The 24,347-nt window shown below is 44.4% G+C and overlaps 1 protein-coding gene across 7 annotated transcripts in view; it reads left to right on the top strand.

Annotated features, from left to right (window-relative positions):
- DACH2 (dachshund family transcription factor 2) overlaps positions 1 to 24,347 on the top strand; it is a 417,731-nt gene that overhangs the window by 334,678 nt on the left and 58,706 nt on the right. For 5 of the 7 annotated variants that reach the window (XM_073589884.1, XM_073589885.1, XM_073589879.1 and 2 more), the window contains 2 exons: positions 4,003 to 4,138; positions 12,439 to 12,513. In XM_073589884.1, the coding sequence (XP_073445985.1) occupies positions 4,003 to 4,138; positions 12,439 to 12,513 (211 nt within the window). The remainder of the gene's footprint in view (positions 1 to 4,002; positions 4,139 to 12,438; positions 12,514 to 24,347) is intronic. The other 2 variants (XM_073589881.1, XM_073589883.1) reach the window with 1 other exon arrangement.

Raw genomic sequence — 24,347 nt, 5'->3', positions numbered from 1 at the left:
AACTCTGTTATACTAAATACAATTACACTACAACCCCAACATCTCCCGACCAAACACAACCGCAATACAACTCTGTTATACTAAATACAATTACACTACAATTCCCAACTTCTCCCGACCAACAGACACAAACGGAATACAACTCTATTATACTAAATACAATTACACTACAACCCCAACATCTCCCGACCAACAAACACAGCCACAATACAACTCTGTTATGCTAAATACAATTACACTACAACCCCCATCATTTCCCGACCAATGGACGCAACCGGAATACAACTCTCTTATACTAAATACAATTACACTACAACCCCAACATCTCCCGACCAATGGACACAACCAGAATACAACTCTATAATAATAAATACAATTACACTACAACCCCAACATCTCCCGACCAACAAACACAGCCGCAATACAACTCTGTTATACTAAATACAATTACACTACAACCCCAGCATCTCCCGACCAACAAACACAACCGCAATACAACTCTATAATACTAAATACAATTACACTACAACCCCCATCATCTCCCGACCAACAGACACAACCAGAATACAACTCTATAATACTAAATACAATTACACTACAACCCCAACATCTCCCGACCAACAAACACAGCCACAATACAACTCTGTTATACTAAATACGATTACACTACAACCCCAACATCTCCCGACCAACAAACACAGCCGCAATACAACTCTGTTATACTAAATACAATTACACTACAGCCCCAACATCTCCCGACCAATGGACACAACCAGAATACAACTCTGTTATACTAAATACAATTACACTACAACCCCATCATCTCCCGACCAACAAACACAGCCGCAATTCAACTCTATTATACTAAATACAATTACACTACAACCCCCATCATCTCCTGACCAATAGACGCAAACGGAATAAAACTCTATTATACTAAATACAATTACACTACAACCCCAACATCTCCCGACCAATGGACACAACCAGAATACAACTCTGTTATACTAAATACAATTACACTACAACCCCAACATCTCCCGACCAACAAACACAACCGCAATACAACTCTATTATACTAAATACAATTACACTACAACCCCCATCATCTCCTGACCAACAGACGCAAATGGAATACAACTCTATTATACTAAATACAATTACACTACAACCCCAACATCTCCCGACCAATGGACACAACCAGAATACAACTCTGTTATACTAAATACAATTACACTACAACCCCAACATCTCCCGACCAACAAACACAACCGCAATACAACTGTTATACTAAATACAATTACACTACAATTCCCAACTTCTCCCGACCGACGGACACAACCAGAGTACAACTCTGTTATACTAAATACAATTACACTACAACCCCAACATCTCCCGACCAACAAACACAGCCGCAATACAACTCTATTATACTAAATACAATTACACTACAACCCCAACATCTCCCGACCAACAAACACAGCCACAATACAACTCTGTTATACTAAATACAATTACACTACAACCCCAACATCTCCCGACCAACAAACACAACCGCAATACAACTCTGTTATACTAAATACAATTACACTACAATTCCCAACATCTCCCGACCAACAAACACAGCCGCAATACAACTCTATTATACTAAATACAATTACACTACAACCCCAACATCTCCCGACCAACAAACACAGCCGCAATACAACTCTATTATACTAAATACAATTACACTACAACCCCAACATCTCCCGACCAATGGACACAACCAGAATACAACTCTGTTATACTAAATACAATTACACTACAACCCCAACATCTCCCGACCAAACACAACCGCAATACAACTCTGTTATACTAAATACAATTACACTACAATTCCCAACTTCTCCCGACCGACGGACACAACCAGAGTTCAACTCTGTTATACTAAATACAATTACACTACAACCCCAACATCTCCCGACCAACAAACACAGCCGCAATACAACTCTATTATACTAAATACAATTACACTACAACCCCAACATCTCCCGACCAACAAACACAGCCACAATACAACTCTGTTATGCTAAATACAATTACACTACAACCCCAACATCTCCCGACCAACAAACACAACCGCAATACAACTCTGTTATACTAAATACAATTACACTACAATTCCCAACATCTCCCGACCAACAAACACAGCCGCAATACAACTCTATTATACTAAATACAATTACACTACAACCCCAACATCTCCCGACCAACAAACACAGCCGCAATACAACTCTATTATACTAAATACAATTACACTACAACCCCAACATCTCCCGACCAATGGACACAACCAGAATACAACTCTGTTATACTAAATACAATTACACTACAACCCCAACATCTCCCGACCAAACACAACCGCAATACAACTCTGTTATACTAAATACAATTACACTACAACTCCCATCATCTCCCGACCAACAGACACAAACGGAATACAACTCTATTATACTAAATACAATTACACTACAACCCCAACATCTCCCGACCAACAAACACAGCCACAATACAACTCTGTTATGCTAAATACAATTACACTACAACCCCAACATCTCCCGACCAACAAACACAACCGCAATACAACTCTGTTATACTAAATACAATTACACTACAACTCCCATCATCTCCCGACCAACAGACACAAACGGAATACAACTCTATTATACTAAATACAATTACACTACAACCCCAACATCTCCCGACCAACAAACACAGCCACAATACAACTCTGTTATGCTAAATACAATTACACTACAACCCCAACATCTCCCGACCAACAAACACAACCGCAATACAACTCTGTTATGCTAAATACAATTACACTACAACCCCCATCATTTCCCGACCAATGGACGCAACCGTAATACAACTCTCTTATACTAAATACAATTACACTACAACCCCAACATCTCCCGACCAATGGACACAACCAGAATACAACTCTATAATACTAATTACAATTACACTACAACCCCCAACATCTCCCGACCAACAAACACAGCCGCAATACAACTCTATTATGCTAAATACAATTACAATACTACCCCAACATCTCCCGACCAACAAACACAGCCACAATACAACTCTGTTATACTAAATACAATTACAATACTACCCCCAACATGATTGGACCCTGGACCTGACTTTATTATATTCTCTACATAGAATACTACTACCCCCAGCAGAGCTGTAGTACATATCTGTTATAGATACAAAGCTTGTAGCTGCCCACATGACGCGATCATTTGATGTGACTGCATGGCTAGAACACTACTACCCCCAACCTGACCGTAATGCCATTCTGTTACATATACAAAAATACAACCCCCAGCGTGACCGGGCTCCTGAATATGACCGTAGACTCGGCACTCTACAACCCTCAGCATGCCCCCAAGCTCAGCCGTATGTAGACAGAGGAGGTTTCCGGCCTTTAGTCTTTTATGTGAATTTTCCCATTAATTTCTCAATCACTTCTCCGGATTTTACCTCTCTGGATTTTACTGACTTTCCTGTTCTTCTCGTCTCGATGTTAACTCTCTCGGCGACGTCTGTCTCTTGGAGTCATTGGCCATAGTGGAGCGTGAGGTTGGGGCTGCGGGTGCCTTGCTGTGCTGTTCGCCATTCATTGGATTTTTCAGGGTTGCTGTGCCACCGTTCGTTCTCTGCAGAATTCAGAGAGAAACATTTGGGGGAATCCTCATCCCGCCGTCACCGTCATTACTGTCACCGTCCAGAAATCCAGGGTGCAAATGGATATGTGGGGAAACTGGCGCCTCTTTGCTCTCTAAGAAAATAAATTTTCAAATGTCCCCAATAAGTGACCCCTACCCCCATCGCCTTTGTATATCGCAGGGGTAAACATGCCGGGGGCTGCGGTGGATACACCTGTACCTTGAGTACTGGGGGGGCTCCTTCTGCATGATATATATACACTGTTCTTTGTGCTTCTTCCTGCAGGAGAGGATCCAGGACAGCCCCTCGCCCACCCCGTCCATAGAGGACAGCCAGCGGCCCGGCAGCCATGCCTCCTCACACCAGAGCAGTAGTGTTTCCAGTTCACCCTCCCAGCTGGACAACATGCCTGACCGTGTCAGTGAGTAACTAACGCACTTCTTATGTCTCCCCCGTACCCCAATGTCTCTGCCGTTCCTCCTCCATCACCCCCTCATCATGCTCGTTGCTCCTTTGTACATTCTCATTTTAAAGGGAATCTGTCCCCAGAGAATTACATAATGTATAAATCAGGATTTTGTGTCACATTACATTTTTGGAATTTTTTTAATCATATCATGATCTAAATTAAAAAAGAAAATCTGTAATCTTACAGTTTTCACACTGGTCCCTGGGGTTATTTTAGACTCGTACATCTAGTCCTTTCAGGGAAATTTTTCATGAGACTCCTTATCATCACAGGCAGATTCCACTGACAGCTAACACAGGATCCACTATTCACAATAGGGGATGTGATAGCTCACCTGCTTCTCCTGTACAATGACTGATAACACCTCTATATACAGTAGATAACACAGGATTCACAAATCACAATAAGTGATGTCACAGCTCACCTCTTCCTGTACAATGACTGATAACACCTGTATATACAGTAGGAAGCCCAGGATCCACCATTCACAGTAGGTGATATCACAACTTACCTGCTCCTCCTGTACAATGACTGATGACAACTCTATATACAGTAGATAGCACAGGATCCAACATTCACAGTAGGTGATGTCACAGCTCACCTGCTCCTTCTCCTGTACAATGACTGATAACACCTCTATATACAGTATATAACACAGGATCAGGATCCACCATTCACAATAGGTGATGTCACATCTCACCTCCTCCTCCTGTACAATGACAGATAACACCTCTATATACTGTAGATAACACAGGATCCACCATTCACAATATGTGATATCACATCTCACCTCCTCCTCCTGTACAATGACTGATAACACTTCTAGATACAGTAGATAACACAGGATCCACAAATCACAATAAGTGATATCACAGCTCACCTGCTCCTGTACAATGACTGATATACAGTAGATAACACAGGATCCACCATTAACAATAGGTGATATCACAGCTCACCTCCTCCTCCTGTACAATGACAGATAACACCTGTATATACAGTAGGTAGCACAGGATCCACCATTCACAATAGGTGATATCACAGCTCACCTCCTCCTCCTTCTGTACAATGACAGATAACACCTGTATATACAGTAGGTAGCACTGACTCCACCATTCACAATAGGTGATATCACAGCTCACCTCCTCCTCCTTCTGCACAATGACAAATAACACCTGTATATACAGTAGGTAGCACTGGATCCATCATTCACAGTAGGTGATATCACCGCTCACCTCCTCCTCCTTTACAATGACAGATAACACCTGTATATACAGTAGGTAGAACAGGATCCACCATTCACAATAGGTGATATCACAGCTCGCCTCCTCCTCCTGTACAATGACTGATACCACCTCTATATACAGTAGATAACACAGGATCCACCATTCACAATAGCTGATATCACAGCTCACCTCCTCCTCCTTCTGTACAATGACAGATAACACCTGTATATACAGTAGGTAGCACTGGATCCACCATTCACAATAGGTGATATCACAGCTCACCTCCTCCTCGATTACAATGAAAGATAACACCTAACAGGATCCACCATTCACAATAGGTGATATCACAGCTCACCTCCACCTGTACAATGACTGATACCACCTCTATATACAGTAGATAACACAGGATCCACCATTCCTAATAGGTGATGTCACAGCTCACAAAAAATCATATAAAGCCCCTATAAAACATATACTTTATTAATTCTGTTAAAAGAAACCAACAAAATGGTTTCACACCACAAAAATGCAAACACACACAAAAACAAAAAACGTGCCAGAAAACCTTCACAAAATACACAATAGGGGATTATCTAGAAGTCCCTGGTATGTTGCCTAAGCTCACACCTTCCTGGCTGTGGAGGTTGGCACCCTAGGGGGGAGCGTATTGGTGGCGCCTCCGCTCCGCGTTGACTGTCCCTAGTGACCCTGATAAAACCCTACAACCAATAGGAGATCCCTCTACCCAGATGATAAGGGAACCCCTAACAATATACGTAGATCACTCCTATGTCTAAAGGGAGCCTATACCCCAAAAGATAAAAACAAAGTGAAGAACACATTTGGCATTCGTGGCATTGATAATGCAAGAGTTGATACAATCTTTCCACACTTCTCAGGTCTTAAAAATAAACAAAGAATGATGTTTTTGAGGAAACAAGATCCCCCCTATACTTATTTTTCCAAAATACCTGAAAATGACCAATGTAGGCCTAGCTGATCAATGGTCCTGAATAGATTAATAATCATGTGATCTATGCAGTTCGTAGGAAAGATGATTAGGAAGTACCAAGGTCCCTGTATGACCCATCAAAAGATATATGAATACAGTTGTTTTTACTCACAGTGCACCCGGCACCAGATAACCAAGACATAGATGCTTTTCACTATGGCAGATAGAGTTAATAGAACAAACAACTGTTGCCACAGAGTGGGTAAACGTAAAGCGGAGCTTTGTGATACTTCATCAGCTGATGTTAAATTGATACTCATCTTGCAAGATGCCACCTGCCCTCCATAGTTATCGCCTCAACACGTTTCGCCTCTCTTGGCTCATCAGGAGGCCCAATATGGCCATAACATGTGTCCCGATATGGTGTGATATGTAAGCGCCGACGCACTACCCCTCCATTTAAATAAGCCACCATAGTAGCTGTAAGGCCTCCCACCTATGTCATGGATGGGAAGTCTCTACTGCGCAATCGCGCTTAGCAGAGTATTCCATGCGCATGCCCAAACTGGAACTCATAGTCACAGCGTCCAATCAGACATCAAGGCTCCTACTTCCATTTCCGGACAACGGGGATGTAATACCAATATCGCCTCTCTGCACATGCTCAAGGTGTAATGCGTCACCACAGAGCCGTGACGATGGAGCGCCACAATAGTGTATTATGAGAAATGTTCCAGTGCGCATACTCAAGGGGGAACGCACCGCCATGTTCACAAAACAGATTTGTGGGCATAATGATATCCTACTACTGCGCACACTCAAAATGGAGCGCAACAAGGACCCCAATGAGACGTAAACCCGGAAGTGTACCAAAACACTGATGTATTATAGATAACTCAAAACTGCGCACACTCATATTCACACAATCTGCCACGCTCCTGTACACAATGCATCATTATTGCGCATGCTCAGGACAATATACACTGTTCAAAAAAATAAAGGGAACACTTAAACAACAGAATATAACTCCAAGTAAATCAAACTTCTGTGAAATCAAACTGTCCACTTAGGAAGCAACACTGATTGACAATCAATATCACATGCTGTTGTAGAAACGGAATAGACAACCAGGGCTGTGGAGTCGAGCCAAACCTGCAACTCCGACTCCTCAATTTCCCTTACACCGACTCCACGACTCCGACTCCCACATATATTGCTTATATTTAAGTGAAAAATGTATTGTAGTACAATGTGAACATCAGACATTTCATCATTTCTATGATCCAATAATCAAGATATTTAGATAGAACATAATATCTATTTATTGGAATACAACTGTAGAACACAAAAAACTGTAATAAATTGTAAATATGTAATACACTGTGTAATATCGATTACATATATACAGTACAGACCAAAAGTTTGGACACATCTTCTCATTCAAAGAGTTTTCTTTATTTTCATGACTATGAAAATTGTAGATTCATTCTGAAGGCATCAAAACAATGAATTACCACATGTGGAATTATGTAATTAAAGTGAAACAACTGAAAAATATGTCTTATATTCTAGATTCTTCAAAGTAGCCACCTTTTGCTTTGATTACTGCTTTGCACACTCTTGGCATTCTCTTGATGAGCTTCAAGAGGTAGTCACCGGAAATGGTCTTCCAACAGTCTTGAAGGAGTTCCCAGAGATACTTAGCACTTGTTTGCCCTTTTGCCTTCACTCTGCGGTCTAGCTCACCCCAAACCATCTCGATTGGGTTCAGGTCTGGTGACTGTGGAGGCCAGGTCATGTGGCGTAGCACCCCATCACTCTCCTTCTTGGTCAAATAGCCCTTACACAGCCTGGAGGTGTGTTTGGGGTCATTGTCCTGTTGAAAAATAAATGATGGTCCAACCAAACACAAACCGGATGGAATAGCATGCCCCTGCAAGATGCTGTGGTAGCCATGCTGGTTCAGTATGCCTTCAATTTTGAATAAATCCCCAACAGTGTCACCAGCAAAGCACCCCCACACCATCACATCTCCTCCTCCATGCTTCACGGTGGGAACCAGGCATGTAGAGTCCATCCGTTCACCTTTTCTGCGTCGCACAAAGGCACGGTGGTTGGAATCAAAGATCTCAAATTTGGACTCATCAGACCAAAGCACAGATTTCCACTGGTCTAATGTCCATTCCTTGTGTTCTTTAGCCCAAACAAGTCTCTTCTGCTTGTTGCCTGTCCTTAGCAGTGATTTCGTAGCAGCTATTTTACCATGAAGGCCTGCTGCACAAAGTCTCCTCTTAACAGTTGTTGTAGAGATGTGTCTGCTGCTAGAACTCTGTGTGGCATTGACCTGGTCTCTAATCTGAGCTGCTGTTAACCTGCGATTTCTGAGGCTGGTGATTCGGATGAACTTATCCTCCGCAGCAGAGGTGACTCTTGGTCTTCCTTTCCTGGGGCGGTCCTCATGTGAACCAGTTTCTTTGTAGCGCTTGATGGTTTTTGCCACTGTACTTGGGGACACTTTCAAAGCTTTCCCAATTTTTCGGACTGACTGACCTTCATTTCTTAAAGTAATTATGGCCACTTGTTTTTCTTTACTTAGCTGCTTTTTTATTGCCATAATACCAATTCTAACAGTCTATTCAGTAGGACTATCAGCTGTGTATCCACCAGACTTCTCACAACACAACCCCATTTAGAAGGCAGGAAATCCCACTTATTAAACCTGACAGGGCACACCTGTGAAGTGAAAAGCATTTCTGGTGACTACCTCTTGAAGCTCATGAAGAGAATGCTAAGAGTGTGCAAAGCAGTAATCAAAGCTAGAGGTGGCTACTTTGAAGAACCTAGAATATAAGACATACAGTATTTTCAGTTGTTTCACACTTATTTGCTAATTATATAATTCCACATGTGTTAATTCATAGTTTTGATGCCTTCAGAGTGAATCTACAATTTTCATAGTCAGTCATGAAAATAAAGAAAACTCTTTGAATGAGGTGTGCCCAAACTTTTGGTCTGTATTGTGTATATATATATACACAATATATGGGCGGCACGGTGGCTCAGTGGTTAGCGCTGCAGCCTTGCAGTGCTGGGGTCCTGGGTTCGAATCCCACCAAGGACAACATCTGCAAGGAGTTTGTATGTTCTCCCCGTGTTTGCGTGGGTTTCCTCCGGGCACTCCGGTTTCCTCCCACATTCTAAAGACATACTAATAGGGAATTTAGATTGTGAGCCCCATCGGGGACAGTGATGATGATGTGTGCAAAATGTAAAGCACTGCGGAATATGTTAGCGCTATATAAAAATAAAGATTATTATTATTATATAACACTATGACTTATCTCAGCTAAGACAAAACCTAGATCCTCAGGCTACATTCACACCATGGGCAAATCCAGGATCAAACCTATGGGGGGGGGGAACCTCATACTGTTCCGCAGAACCTCATACTGCACACCTCAGCTGCTGCAGAACCTCATACTGCACACCCCTACATTTGAAAATAAAGCCTGCACCTTAAGAAGATGTGCTGATGAATGCAGTCTATTTATTCCAACTATCAATTGATGTTGATGTGTTACTGAAGACGAGCAATGCCTGTCCTGGGTGTCCTTTTGGGCAGATGTGAGGTGTACCTGACTGGTGCTAAAAAAAGGAGTGTTAAGCCCCTGTTAAACATAGCGATATCGCTAGCAATATCGCTGTAACGTCACTGGTTTTGTGACGTTATGGTGATATTGCTAGCGATATCGCTATGTCTGATACTTACCTCCGACCGGCTCCCCCGCTGCTCATCGCTGGTCGCACGAGAATGTCCTGGACCATTTCTCGTCGGGCGCTTCCTGCTGGGCTTCCTGTGGCGCCGACGAGCGACGCGTGGACGCGGGCGGGAGGACGTCAGGATCGCCGCGTCTGACAGGTAAGTAGCGACCCCCGACCCCTGCTATGTCGCTGGTGAGATCTGAATGTGTGGCAGCTCACTAGCGACCACTTAGCGATGCACCAGCGATCCATATCGTTGTCGGGATCGCTGATGCATCGCTAAGTTTAACGGTACCCTTAGTCTGTGTGCTACTCGGCTTTCATTCTTTTTGGTACAGATAAGATATGGATAGACAGATATGGATAAATGGATAGAGCAGATTTCTAATCTGCTTTTGCTATTGAAAACATTATCTAAGAGCTCAAAAACCTTTCAGGTGATGCGGATTTTTAAAAAGCTGATCTGCTTTTGCAGCTGAAAAACGTATCCTCAAAAAATGCAGGAAAAATGCTGTGTGTGAATGTAGCCTTAGATCAGGAATAGAACAGCCATTTATAGGACATTTCATAACTTTCCCAAATTCCTATGAAAAAATATTCAGCACATTCTGCATTGAACTACTGTAACCGATTTATTATATATTTTAGGAGTCGGAGTCAGTCCATTTTATACCGACTCCGACTCCACCAAAATGAGCACCGACTCCACAGCCCTGTAGACAACAGATGGAAATTATTGGCAATTATCAAGACACACTCTATAAAGGAGTGTTTCTGCAGGTGGGGACCACATACCACATCTCAATACCAATGCTTTCTGGCTGATGTTTTGGTCATTTTTGAATGTTGGTTGTGCTTTCACACTCGTGGTAGCATGAGACGGACTCTATAACCCACACAAGTGGCTCAGGTAGTGCAGCTCATCCAGGATGGCACATCAATGCGAGATGTGGCAAGAAGGTTTGCTGTGTCTGTCAGCGTAGTGTCCAGAGGCTGGAGGCGCTACCAGGAGACAGGCCAGGAGATGTGGAGGGGGCCGTAGGAGGGCAACAACCCAGCAGCAGGACTGCTACCTCAGCCTTTGTGCAAGGAGGAACAGGAGGAGCACTGCCAGAGCCCTGCAAAATGACCTCCAGCAGGCCACAAATGTGCATGTGTCTGCACAAACAGTTAGAAACTGACTCCATGAGGATGGTCTGAGTGCCCGACGTCCACAGATGGGGGGTTGTGTTCACAGCCCAACACCATGCGGCCCTCCAAAGAAATGCCCCTAACACCATTACTGACCCACTGCCAAACCTGTCATGCTGAAGGATGTTGCAGGCAGCAGATCGCTCTCCACGGCATCTCCAGACTCTTTCACGTCTGTCACATGTGCTCAGTGTGAACCTGCTTTCATCTGTGAAGAGTACAGGGTGCCAGTGGCGAATGTGCCAATCCTGGTGTTCTGTGGCAAATGCCAAGCGTCCTGCACGGTGTTGGACATTTACCTACAATGTACTTGAGATCCGGGTACATCCGAAGGACATCCCAATGTCTGATTAATACTTCCCTAACATTCTGATGTTGGTCAAAGGTACCTATTATTCTCACGATCTCAGGAGGAATGTCTCTATTGCGCTTCTGCAAACGGTGTTGTCTCTTCTCCTTTTCCTCAAAATTATATGCTGTGTCCAAAACATGTTTAGGATAGCCTTTCTCCCTAAACCTATTGTACATATCACCTGCTTGGCTGTGTAATATGTCACTCTCAGAACAATTCCTCCTAAGTCACAGGAATTGACCCTTGGGAATCCCTCTTTTGAATGGAATTGGATGATGGCTCTGCCAATGTAGAAGGCTATTGGTGCTAGTTGGTTTACGGTAGATGCAGGTGGATAATCCCCCCTTTGGCTCTTTTTTAATTTTTACATCTAATAATGCTATTTCGTCCTTGTGAATTTCTGAATTGAAGCCAAGACCAACCTTGTTAATGTTCAGCTCAACAATAAACCTTTCAAATTGGTCCTTGGTGCCTGTCCAGACAACAAAAATGTCGTCTATAAGCCTGTACCATATAGATATCAAATCTTGCCACCATTTGATACCCTCTCCAAAGATGTCACAGCTCACCTCCTCCTTCTCCTGTACAATGCCGTCCCTGTCTCATCCATTTCTTGTTGCCCCGTCCTCCATGCTGATCTCGTACTTTGCTGGTAGAATTTGCCCCCTTTGTGATTGCCCCCTCCACCATCCTTCGCCATGGATTCTCCTCTGTGTTTTCTTATGACACGCTACGAGATTCCCTTATTAACCTCTCGTAACGTTCTCTGCAGCCATATTACCCCGAGACGGAGACCTCACTGATCAAGAGACTGGACCCAGTATAAAGAAGATGATGAAAGAGAAAGGTAAGAGACCCCTGGGCACCAAATCTGTGTTATCATCTACCCCTGAATATATAAAATATTCCCTGGCCGCGCAGGTCTCATCCCACCACAGAACAGGTGTCATCCCACCGCCGCACAGGTCTCATCTCACCGCCGCGCAGGTATTGTCGCTCCACTTGCTGGTTATGTTGGATGATTACACTGATACAACCATCGTTCGCTGTCTGTGCACACACCGGTTTGCTGTGCACAAGGGAATAATCACCTACAATCCAAACCATTTCCTGTTACACTTTATGCAAATAACAACAATCTGACAAAAAAGTGACATTCGCCAACAAGCACGAGAGCGAAGAGCGCTGTGTCCTTGATCGGCCGGATTAGTTCGACACCGATGTACAATTGGTCAGCCAGATAGTGATGGGGAGATGATGGGAGTGAAGCGCAGCATTCTGGTTCTTTCTAAGAGACTTTTCCATTTCTCTACTCATTTGAGATCCCTGTTTGCCGATAGTGAGTATAAACCATGGTGGTTACACAAACTGAGCGAATGTGACACATTGTAGATACAATGTCTACAGTGTAGAACGTAAACTGCAGCCATTAGGCTTCTTTTACACTTGCCGTGATTTCCATGGGGCCGCAAAAACGGCCTGCAAAAATACATTGGACCGCCATGTGCCACATGGCTGTGAGGGCCGTATATACGGCTGTGAAAAAATCTCAAGCTTGCTCAATATTTTTCATGGCTCACGGACACGGCCTCTGTTTAAATCAATGGTACCGCAAAAACAACGGTAGCTTGTTTTTGCGGTGCACCATATTTGCGGATTGCCGTTTTTTTCCTGCAGTTTGTTACAACAGGGATAAACGGCAATCCGAGAGGGTTTTTTGCGGCCCATATTTGCGGGAGACCGCAAAAATCTCAACAATACAGCCTGTAAAAACGGGCCGCAAAATACTCGGCATGTGTAAAAGTAGCCTTAGAGTCTGTGCACATGTTAAGTATTTGGTGCAGAAATTTCTGCATCTCTTGAGAGGAAAAACGCTGCATAAAATAGACGAGTTTTTGCCACTTTTTTATTGCAGATTTTCCCCACTCATTATTATGGGAGAAATATACAGCAAAAACGCTGAAAGAATCAACGTAATGTAGATTTATATATAGCTGTACCAAATCCGCAAGTCACAAAGAAGCTCCGTGTGTACAGGTCCAGTCTTTAAACTGCGGGAGTAACAGAAGAGCATTTATATTTGCAGTTTTCATGCACCTATGGATGACCCCCATCAGTAATGCAGCAGGGGTGCTACAAATGACCCCCATCAGTAATACTGCAGGGGTCCTATGTATATCCCCCATCAGTGATGCAGCGGGGGTCCTATGAATGACCCCCATCAGTAATTAAGTGGGGGTACTATGAATGACCCCCATCAGTGATGCAGTGGGGGTCATATGAATGACCCATATCAGTAATTAAGTGAGGGTCGTATGAATGACCCCCATCAGTAATTAAGTGGGGGTTGTATGAATGACCCCCATCAGGAATGCAGCAGGGCTTCCTATGAATGACCCCCTTCAGTGATGCATCGGGGGTCGCCAGTGCCCTGGACCATTAGCGCCGTCCTTGAGTCCCTTCCACCAGTCCAGTATTGACCCCTTTATTTATCAAGCACCTTGAGGAAAATACTGCAGTAATTATTGTGCTTCGACCTCTTAATTTTTTCAGATTTTTTGCTAAAATGCAAAAAATAAAAGTTATATTTTGTTATTTTTCTAAATATTCTTTGTGGAGTTTTTATGTAACAGTTTTCTACTCTCAGCCCTAACCCTGTGATATCCTGTACATCGGGGATCTGATGACTTCTCCCTGTCTAATCCAACCCCGACACATAGTGTTAGAAAAAGGGAAGTGAATGAAGACTGTATAGCATCAAAATGTTGCGTCCCCCTTATACCGCTCCCCTGGTCCCATCACTTGATTGTTCAGTGTTTGCACAGTCCCCGGCGTTCAAGGTGACATCTCGTTATCCGGGGTCCTTGTTATGCGGCGCACACAGCGCTCAGGACTATCGACTCTTCACGACGCTGTGAGATGTGATTAGCCTTTAGTTTGGTAAATGGGAATCTTGACACGGAGCCGACACGTCAGCACTTTCTGCGCGCGCTGCTTACATGTCAGTCCGGGACCGGATACTCGCAGCATTCATGACAAGGAATATATATATTCTGGGGGTGACACTGGCGTTACACACAGAAGCTACAATTCAAGATGTAACAATGCAAAACAAAAATGGAAAAACCTCTGTAAATAATTGTCCACGTTTGAGCCGACAGGATCCATTATTGGAGCGGTGTCTTTTCCGCGTCCCCTGTTCTGCGCGCTCCTGTTACCTCGGGGTCCTCCGTGCTGCAGTGCATTGTGGGAGATGTGGAGCTTTCAGAGAATTGTGAGTGCAGCTTTGGATGTGACTGGAGTGTAAAGTTTTTGTAAAATTCCTGTGTGCAGATTTCTCACCGCTCAATGCTGAAATCATTATCGGAGCATGTGAATCGCAGCGAGGAATAAAGGGAAATAAATCCATAAATTACACAATAACCGTGATAAATCTGTGCCCCCCCTTACAGCCCCCAATTTTAGTTTGTTGTTTTTTAAGCTTGGAACCTAAAGCAAAAGGATCACCATTTATTAGGAGTGAGAAGTGAGCGCGGCACACCGCGGCGGGGAGCATATGTCCGCACATCTGCTTTCAGTAACATCATCATGATTTTAAAAATGATTTATAGCGCGGCATGTCATAAATCGCCGTCTCCACTGTAACTTACACATGTGAGAACACAGCGAGGAGAACAAGACCGGGGCCCGGCCGATCCTGGGGGCCAAACCTCAGCGTCAGCTCGTCGTCATCCATCACTGCCGACAACCAGCCTGTGTAATGTGAGGTTGTCAGCCCCGCCCCCTTGATATGACGTGATCATTGGCTCATCGGACATTCTCCAGGCTTGAGCCTGATGACTGGTGGAGCAGAGATCCGGAGGGGATTTATCCTTGGGGGGCTCCAGGTGCAGCATCGTCTGGTGCGATCCTGCGGCCTCCGCTTCATGCGGTGATAAATGAAAATGACCCAACGTTAGCTAAAAGAATTAAGGCAAAATCATCTGGAAATAGGTGCAACAGAGCCGTGACGAGGGTCCGGTGATCCCTCCCGGGACAGCAGGTTACACAAATATTTCGGATTTCTGTGCAGTGATATCTCCAGATGGAGTGTAAAAGAGGAAAGTGGTAAAAAACGGGGAGAAACTCGTCATCAACGCCTAATGCAAAACTGAAGACGTTCCGTTAAAACACACGGCATCCATCATAGCGCCATTCTCCTCCCTCCGAGAAATCACACAGCTTATTGTTTTTTCTTTAATTGTTGCTAATTAAGTAAAGGAGGATGACCATGCTCGATGTAATGTGCGACTCTCGTCTGACTTTTTTGATTTGCAGTTTTCTGATAAATGTCTGTCACGGCCTGATTTTTGCTTTGCAGTTGCAGTTTCACTTCTGCAGCTTCGGAGCAGAAATCTCGCAGCATGCCCTGCTTGTCTTTGCTGTCTTTACACCACATACTAAGGACGGGATCTGCTGATATCGAGCATGCTGACTGTTTCTAATAAAAAAAAAAAATGGCAGAATTGTGAATGCAGCTCTGAAGTTTTTCCAATACATGCCAAAAATTCCCATTCACTAATTCTGTACATTTTTCGGACAAGCTGTGGATTTTTCTCCATTGTTCACAGCACAAAGCACCAAATATCTGTGTATCCGGCGACCGACACATCTGGGATTGAGCGTTCAACTGTGATCTAGAACATTCAGCAGCACATTTCACGTGATGATACAATGGTCTGTCTCATTGCGAGGTCTCAGGATACAATGTTGTCGGTCTGTCTCATTGTGAGGTCTCGTGATACAATGTTGCCGATCTGTCTCATTGCGAGATCTCGTGATGCAATGTTGCCGATCTGTCTCATTGCGAGATCTCGTGATGCAATGTTGCCAGTCTGTCTCATTGTGAGGCCACGTCATACAATGTTGCCAGTGAGTCTCCTTGTGAGATCTCATGATACTATGTTGACAGTCTGTCTCATTGCGAAGTCTTGTGATACAATGTTGACAGTCTGTCTCATTGCGAAGTCTCGTGATACAATGTGGCCAATCTGTCTCATTGAGAGGTCTCAGGATACAATGTTGCCGACTTGTCTCATTGCGAGATCTCGTGATACAATGTTGCCAGTCTGTCTCATTATGAGGCCTCGTGATACAATGTTGCCAAACTGTCTCCTTGTGAGATCTCGTGATACAATGTCGCCGGTCTGTCTCATTGTGAGGTCTTGTGATACAATGTTGCCGATCTGTCTCATTGCGAGATCTCGTGATGCAATGTTGCCAGTCTGTCTCATTGTGAGGCCACGTCATACAATGTTGCCAGTGAGTCTCCTTGTGAGATCTCGTGATACAATGTTGCCAGTCTGTCTCATTGCGAAGTCTTGTGACACAATGTTGCCAGTCTGTCTCATTGTGAGGCCTCGAGATACAATGTTCCCGATCTGTCTCATTGCGAGATCTCGTGATGCAATGTTGCCAGTCTGTCTCATTGTGAGGCCTCATGATACAATGTTGCCAGTCTGTCTCATTGTGAGGCCTCGTGATACAATGTTGCCGATCTGTCTCCTTGTGAGATCTCGTGATACAATGTCGCCGGTCTGTCTCATTGTGAGGTCTTGTGATACAATGTTGCCAGTCTGTCTCCTTGTGATTCTTCGTGATACAATGTTGCCGATCTGTCTCATTGTGAGATCTTCTGATACAATGTTGCCGATCTGTCTCATTGTGAGGCCTTGTGATACAATGTTGCCAGTGAGTCTCCTTGTGAGATCTCGTGATACAATGTTGCCGGTCTGTCTCATTGTGAGGTCTTGTGATACAATGTTGCCAGTCTGTCTCGTTGTGATTCCTCGTGATACAATGTTGCCGATCTGTCTCATTGCGAGGCCTCATGATACAATGTTGCCGATCTGTCTCACTGTGAAGTCTCGTGATACAATGTTGCCAATCTGTCTCACTGTGAGATCTCATGATACAATGTTGCCGATCTGTCTCATTGTGAGATCTTGTGATACAATGTTGCCGATCTGTCTCACTGTGAAGTCTCGTGATACAATGTTGCTGATCTGTCTCACTGTGAGGTCTCGCGATACAATGTTACCAATTTGTCTCAGGTTTCATTTCTTAGTAACTTTGATAAATGTTAATTACGTTTCTCGGATCCTCATTGAACTGACCCAAGTATTCGTGCTCTTGATCTGTGTGGCGCTCACACACCAATGGCATCTTCATCATGGAGGAGATTATGTTAATGCCTCAGATCATTGACAGAAATTCCAATATAATTGTCTTGGTCGTTTTCTCGGAGTAGCCATAATTATCTCTTTTTATAGGGGTCGTCCAAGAGGGGTGTGATCAAGTCAGGTGCGTGAAATAAATGCAGAGATGAAAGCGGGAATCAACGGAAGATTTCTGCATCCATCACATGAGTGATGCAGAAAAACAGCAATTGCATCTGTAGAGCTGTTCATCCAGGGCTGTCTGCTTCATACATAGAATGCAAATGTTATAGTGAAGACTGACACTCAAACACCTGGTGTAGGAGAGGGAAAAATAGGCATCAGAATGGCTGTGTTTGGGGTCAACTCCCATCTGGGCTGGATGCTTTTTGCACTTTTATATATATTGTTTTTATAAAGATTAATGCCAATATTAAAGGGGTCATCCAGGGGAAAAAATGGCTACTTTTTATTGTTTTTTTTTATTGTATGTAGTTGTTATTTTGGTGGCGGGGAGGTGGAATCTTCTACCTTTTTCTAAGTACAGACCATTATTTTGAGGTTGTTATTGATGCCCCCAGGTATCATCCCTTATACTGGAAGCCACAGAGAGCGGTGTGAGACAGTGACCGGCATTGTTGTGAATGGCCGATATGTGTCGCAGCAGAGGAGGTCCTCTGCGCTGTAAGCCTGAAATGTTGCTCTGGGAGCTGTAGTTCTACGAGCCTTGTTTTTGTTTATAAAGGGGGGCTTACAGTGTTAGCCGGAGAGCTGGGCTGGACTGGCTAACCACACACACCTCCCACCTATGGGGATGGTTTCAGCTACATAATGTGACTGTGGTTGGGTCACATGTTCGGTGTTGTAAGGTCCTGAATGGCCTCTGTGTTGTAAGGTCCTGTGCGTGGAACAGATTCCTGAAGAGCACATGGTGAGGCCATGGACCTGAATGGTCTCTGTGTTGGAAGCACCTAGGAGTGGACCGATTCCTGAAGAGCACAGGGTGAGACCAGGTACCTGCAGAGCCTGTGGCGGCTAACTGTGGTGGGGAAGTTACCGTCCTCCTGAGGGTCTGGAATGTTGAGTTTGGCCTGTGGAACAAGTCAGCGTGTGGAGTGGAGCTTCTTCGGGAACCTAGGACTGACAAGGAGTCAGCATGAGGAACGGAGCTCCAGGAAGGTAACCCAGAGTATGAGGGACTGTGCGGTCACCCACGGTAACTGGATGAAGTGAGGATCATCGTGTTTAGTGACTGCAATCTAATGTTATGTGGCATGGAGTAAAGTTGTGATAGACATTGGTACGGCGTGCGGTCGCCCACGGTAACTGGACAAAGATTAGTCTGGTGTGTTTAGTGTCTGTGAGTTAAAGCCGTGTACTGTGAAGTGTTACTGACTATATGTTAGGTCTGTGATATATAGCATGGCCTATAGTGGTTTATGCTGAGTTTAAATAAACCGAACGGACTGTTTAAGCTAGAAAACGGTAAAGGGTCAGCGCCAGGACGACCTGTTGAGAAAATGGTTGTCACGTTCAAAATATAAAACAATGTCTCAAAAATACTTTGGGTCGGATTTATTTCTTAATTTTTACCTATTTTTCTGCAGTTTTTCCTGTTTAATGGTATTTCTTTGTTTTGCACCAAATTCTTTGTTGGTTGCTCTTTTACTTAAGTCTTTTTTCTACTTGTTTATTGGTTTGTCTTTTTTCTCTTTTTTTGCCATTGTGCACTCGGGTTTATGCGGCTGATTCATTCTTTGTGACTTTTTAAAGGGTGATTAAAATATTTGTTCATTGTCCTGTGTGTCCTCCATTGTTTTTTTCTTTTACATGCTAGAAATGTTTTGTGCATATGTTCGAGATCTGTGCGACACTGTAACAGATATGAAACAGGCGCAAAAAAGGTAAAAGACAAAAGAGCCTTTTTAATTTAGTTCAAAAGTCATAAACCCAGTTGCTTCATTATGAATAAATTGGTGCTAAAAAAAAACAACAATGAATATATCAAGAAAGAAAAGTGACTTAAAACCCCCCACAATTGATGTATCGAGCCCTTCATTTCCAAATTATGGGGAAATAATTCATAAAAGTAGGATACATTTACATAAACACTTCCGTGACGCGGCCGCACTTTTACAATCGTTCAAGGAGTTTAACCTCTTAATGTGTTTCTAGGAGTCGGTTCGGAAAGTTTGACAAACTTCCAGGGAAATCTCCATGAAATTTCTGTGTTACATTAAACTTTAGAGAAAAAAAAAGAATCAGTCGTCAACTAAAGCCTTGGTGCCAGCTACGGCTTTGTACAAGGTAACCTTGTGTTTTCCTGCAGCATAAAGCCCCTTTTCCCCGTCCCCGGGGACCACGCTCAGCGAGGTATAAACAGGAACGTAAAAGGTGGCTGCATCTGCTGGGGATCTGCGTTTCCCTTTATAAAAGTTCCTAAATGAGCTGAGAAGTGTTGATTATAAAGTAGCGCGCTGATCTCAGATAGGAGAGGAACGCCGGGCTCGGCTTTGAGATAAGAACTTGATAAAAACCGTGTAAAAATAAATAAATAAATAAAAGATGCAAAACATTTTACTTCTGAAAAGAAAAAAAATATTTGAGATTAACATTTCCTCTGTCGCGTGCCAAGATTTCCGCGCATTTGAACCGCGAGCAGTTGGCTCGTTTTCAAAACGGATAAATAATGATGTTTGCGGCAGAAACAATTATCCTAAAAAAAAATCATTTGAAAGGACGCGGCGCCTTTCTGCTGCTTATAAAGACGACATTCAATTTATAGAGAGAGCGCGTTACATATGGGGTGTGAGAGCGCCACTTACATCTCGCAGCCAGTTCTTAAAGGCTCCGGCTCATTGATGTGCGCAGAGCGGTGGCGCGCCGGCGTTTGAAGTTCCGTTTCTGTGACACCGAGCTTTTTAATCGTTCTGTCGGCTCGCTTGACATCTGTAAGAGCGGATTCGTGAAAACTTCTGCCGTTCCTCGTTTTTTTAAACTTGTACTTATGTGTGAGAGGAAAGTAATTAGCGCCAGGCATCGGGGCGCTTAGCCCACCCCCAGGGCATTGGGAGACCCCAGAGACTCCAGGAGAGAGGAGCTTGCTTGATAGTGTGCTGGGACTTCCCGCTGTGAGAGAGAACTGAATCTCCCCATCAGAGATACAGAGCTGGTGGCTCGTTGGGGATGACGGGAATTCTTGTGTGTGTTACATTTTTGGTTCTTTTTCTGTCTGGTGAAGGCTGCAAGGGCGATAAACCATTGGTAGAACCTGTGTGCAAGAGGGGGCTACATACACCTCCAAAGCAGCAGGCAGCTTCTGTAACCAGGGCTGTGGAGTCAGTGTCATGGAAATTGAGGAGTCGGAGGTTTGGCTTACCGACTCCACAGGCCTGTCTGTCACAGCCACAGCAGAGTACCCGTATACTGTGCTTGCACAGGGGCCCCATCTGTCTGGGTCGGCCGCTCGTGGGCAGTGTCTATGCTTTGTCTCCTTTTATCCAAAACTCCTAAATTTCTTGACATTTCGACGCCACGTTTTTAGCTTTGGAGTAAACCCCCTGTTGTATGATGCGGCTCAAAGGTGATGCTGGTGGTCCCCAGATGTTTCCTCTTCCAATCAGCTATCAGGGGGTCACATCATAGGTGTTTTTGGGATGTCACTTCTATACTTTTTCTCACTGCCACAGACAGGTTTTTGGATTCAACAAAAGTCATTCAGGAAATTAAATTTTATCCAAAATCTCCAACTGGACTGATGAGATCCTCTTATACGAGGGAATATACCCAATATTGTGTCGGATCCGGGACCACCAAGGACCCTTTGTTACACTGCCTGGTAAAGCACGCATCTTCTTCTGAAGAGCAACTTCTTCTGGGCTTCTTGGATGAGAGCGGATCTGGAGAACGCTGCTACATTGTATCCGTTCATTCCCAGAGAGGGGTTTCAGCTCTGACCTCAATATTCAGGGGGTGTTGATAGCAGCACCCCCTGTGTAAATGTGGGATCTGAATACCGCCTCCAATGACGCAGAAAATCTAAAATCCTCCATAGACGCTTGGTCGCTTTTTTTTTTACACGCCGCCCGTAAAACATTATCAAGTTGTAACCGATGATTTACCAAAGAATCCGACGACTTTCTGCCAAGTATTGTGTCCAGGAATCTGCAGCATCGCCTGTAAATAACGAGGACGGGGGTCTCGCTGCTCAGTATCGGCAGAAGAGATGGCCGTGACCGCACAAAGCGTGGATTTAAGTGTATAGAAATACAATTAAGCTTTATGGCGCGGCTGCATAGAAGAGCCACGGCCGGTGGGATCCCAGCCAGCGCTGCTTACAAATCACCGCCACCGAGAGGCCGCAAAACCGAGATTTTCTACCTCCGAAGGCGGAATTTATTATCTCGTGTAAATTGATTTTGGACGCCTTTCAATTGCCATTGGTCTTAACTCCCGAGCCAACAGACACGCGTTCTTCTCACTGTTATGGCTCTCATCTTGTTCTGCCACAGAAGCCGCCGCGAAAGCCACCAAGAACAACAGTGTGTCCAATGAGGTCACAGAAAGGCCTCCAGCAGCACAGAGTATTTCAGGAAAGAGGTGTGCTGATCCAATGGGAAGTTTGCAGAAATGCCGTTTCTCTCAGCAGCGCAGAGTATTTCAGGAGAGTAGTACTGATGTTGTGGGAGGTCACAGGCTGAAAGGTACACAGGAGAGGATTGTGCTGGCCTGAAGGAGTAGGATCCCCAGCAGCACAGAGTATTTCAGGAGGGGCTTGTCCTGATGTCAGAGACTGAGAGTTCCATACTGGAGGGTGCAGGGTCCCAGCAGCACAGAGTATTTCAGGAAAGAGGTGTGCTGATCCAATGGGAAGTTTGCAGAAATGCCGTTTCTCTCAGCAGCGCAGAGTATTTCAGGAGAGTAGTACTGATGTTGTGGGAGGTCACAGGCTGAAAGGTACACAGGAGAGGATTGTGCTGACCTGAAGGAGTAGGATCCCCAGCAGCACAGAGTATTTCAGGAGGGGCTTGTCCTGATGTCAGAGACTGAGAGTTCCATACTGGAGGGTGCAGGGTCCCAGCAGCACAGAGTATTTCAGGAAAGAGGTGTGCTGATCCAATGGGAAGTTTGCAGAAATGCCGTTTCTCTCAGCAGCGCAGAGTATTTCAGGAGAGTAGTACTGATGTTGTGGGAGGTCACAGGCTGAAAGGTACACAGGAGAGGATTGTGCTGGCCTGAAGGAGTAGGATCCCCAGCAGCACAGAGTATTTCAGGAGGGGCTTGTCCTGATGTCAGAGACTGAGAGTTCCATACTGGAGGGTGCAGGGTCCCAGCAGCACAGAGTATTTCAGGAGATGTATGTCCTGATGTCATAGACTGAGAGTTACATGCTGGACGGAGCAGGGTCGCAGCAGCACAGAGTATTTCAGCACTCTTACATCCTGGCCCGTGCTGCTGCAGAGCGCGGCATCGCCCTTGTCTCAGTTTGTCGGAGGATTTCTTCATTACTTTTCCGCAGATACTGCTCGGCCAGCAGTATTATTGTTGCGATCGTCTCTTAGATCCTGATCGCCGGGTGACTGACAGCTCTGGCAGGTAGTGAATGAAGACTGACAGTGTAATATACAAAATGCAGCGTTCACAAAACTCCGGCCTGAAGTTTTTCCATGACGCAGCATTTTTATTGTGAAGACGGCGGTTTTTTTCCTACTTTGATATAAATGTCTCATTTTCTTTCCGGAGCGACATATTTGTTTTGCTCAATAAAGAAGGACGTTGTTTCTGAAGTTGAATGTATTTAACCCCTCTTATGCCTGAGCCTTTCTCCATAACGTCTGAGAAGCGCTAACGGAGGGATCCTCTGTAGGAAAAATGGTCTCTCCGACCTCCAGAGCTGTAATCCGTGTGCAATATAGGAGCGATGCTGCATTGTATTGGGGTAATTGCCTTATGTTCTCCTCCCTGCCGCACTAAGCCGTCTCCATTATTACAGCCTGTACCTGTTGTATCAGGTGGTACAGTACTGATATAGTGGAGGTAAGTAAATGGTACGGCACTGATATAGCAGAGGTGAGTAGATGGTACGTCACTGATACAGCAGGGGTGATAAGGTGGTACAGTACTGATATAGCAGAGGTGAGTAAGTGATACAGTACTGATATAGCAGGGATCATAAGGTGGTACAGTACTGAAATAGCAGAGGTGAGTAGGTGATACAGTACTGATATAGTAAAGGTGAGAAGGTGGTACAGTACTGATATAGCAGATGTGAGTAGATGGTACGGCACTGACATAGCAGGGGTGAGTAGGTGATACAGTACTGATATAGCAGAGGTGAGTGATACAGTACTGATATAGCAGAGGTGAGTAGATGGTACGGCACTGATATAGCAGAGGTGAGTAGATGGTACGGCACTGATATAGCAGAGGTGAGTAAGTAAAACAGTACTGATATAGCAGAGGTGAGTAAGTGATACAGTAGTGA

This window comes from Dendrobates tinctorius, unplaced genomic scaffold (genome assembly GCF_039654945.1).
Source record: "Dendrobates tinctorius isolate UK_male_01 unplaced genomic scaffold, ASM3965494v1 ptg000114l, whole genome shotgun sequence".
NCBI lineage: Eukaryota > Metazoa > Chordata > Amphibia > Anura > Dendrobatidae > Dendrobates > Dendrobates tinctorius.
The sequence above is the reverse complement of the archived record's forward strand: the minus strand, read 5'-3'. Positions and strand labels throughout refer to the sequence as shown.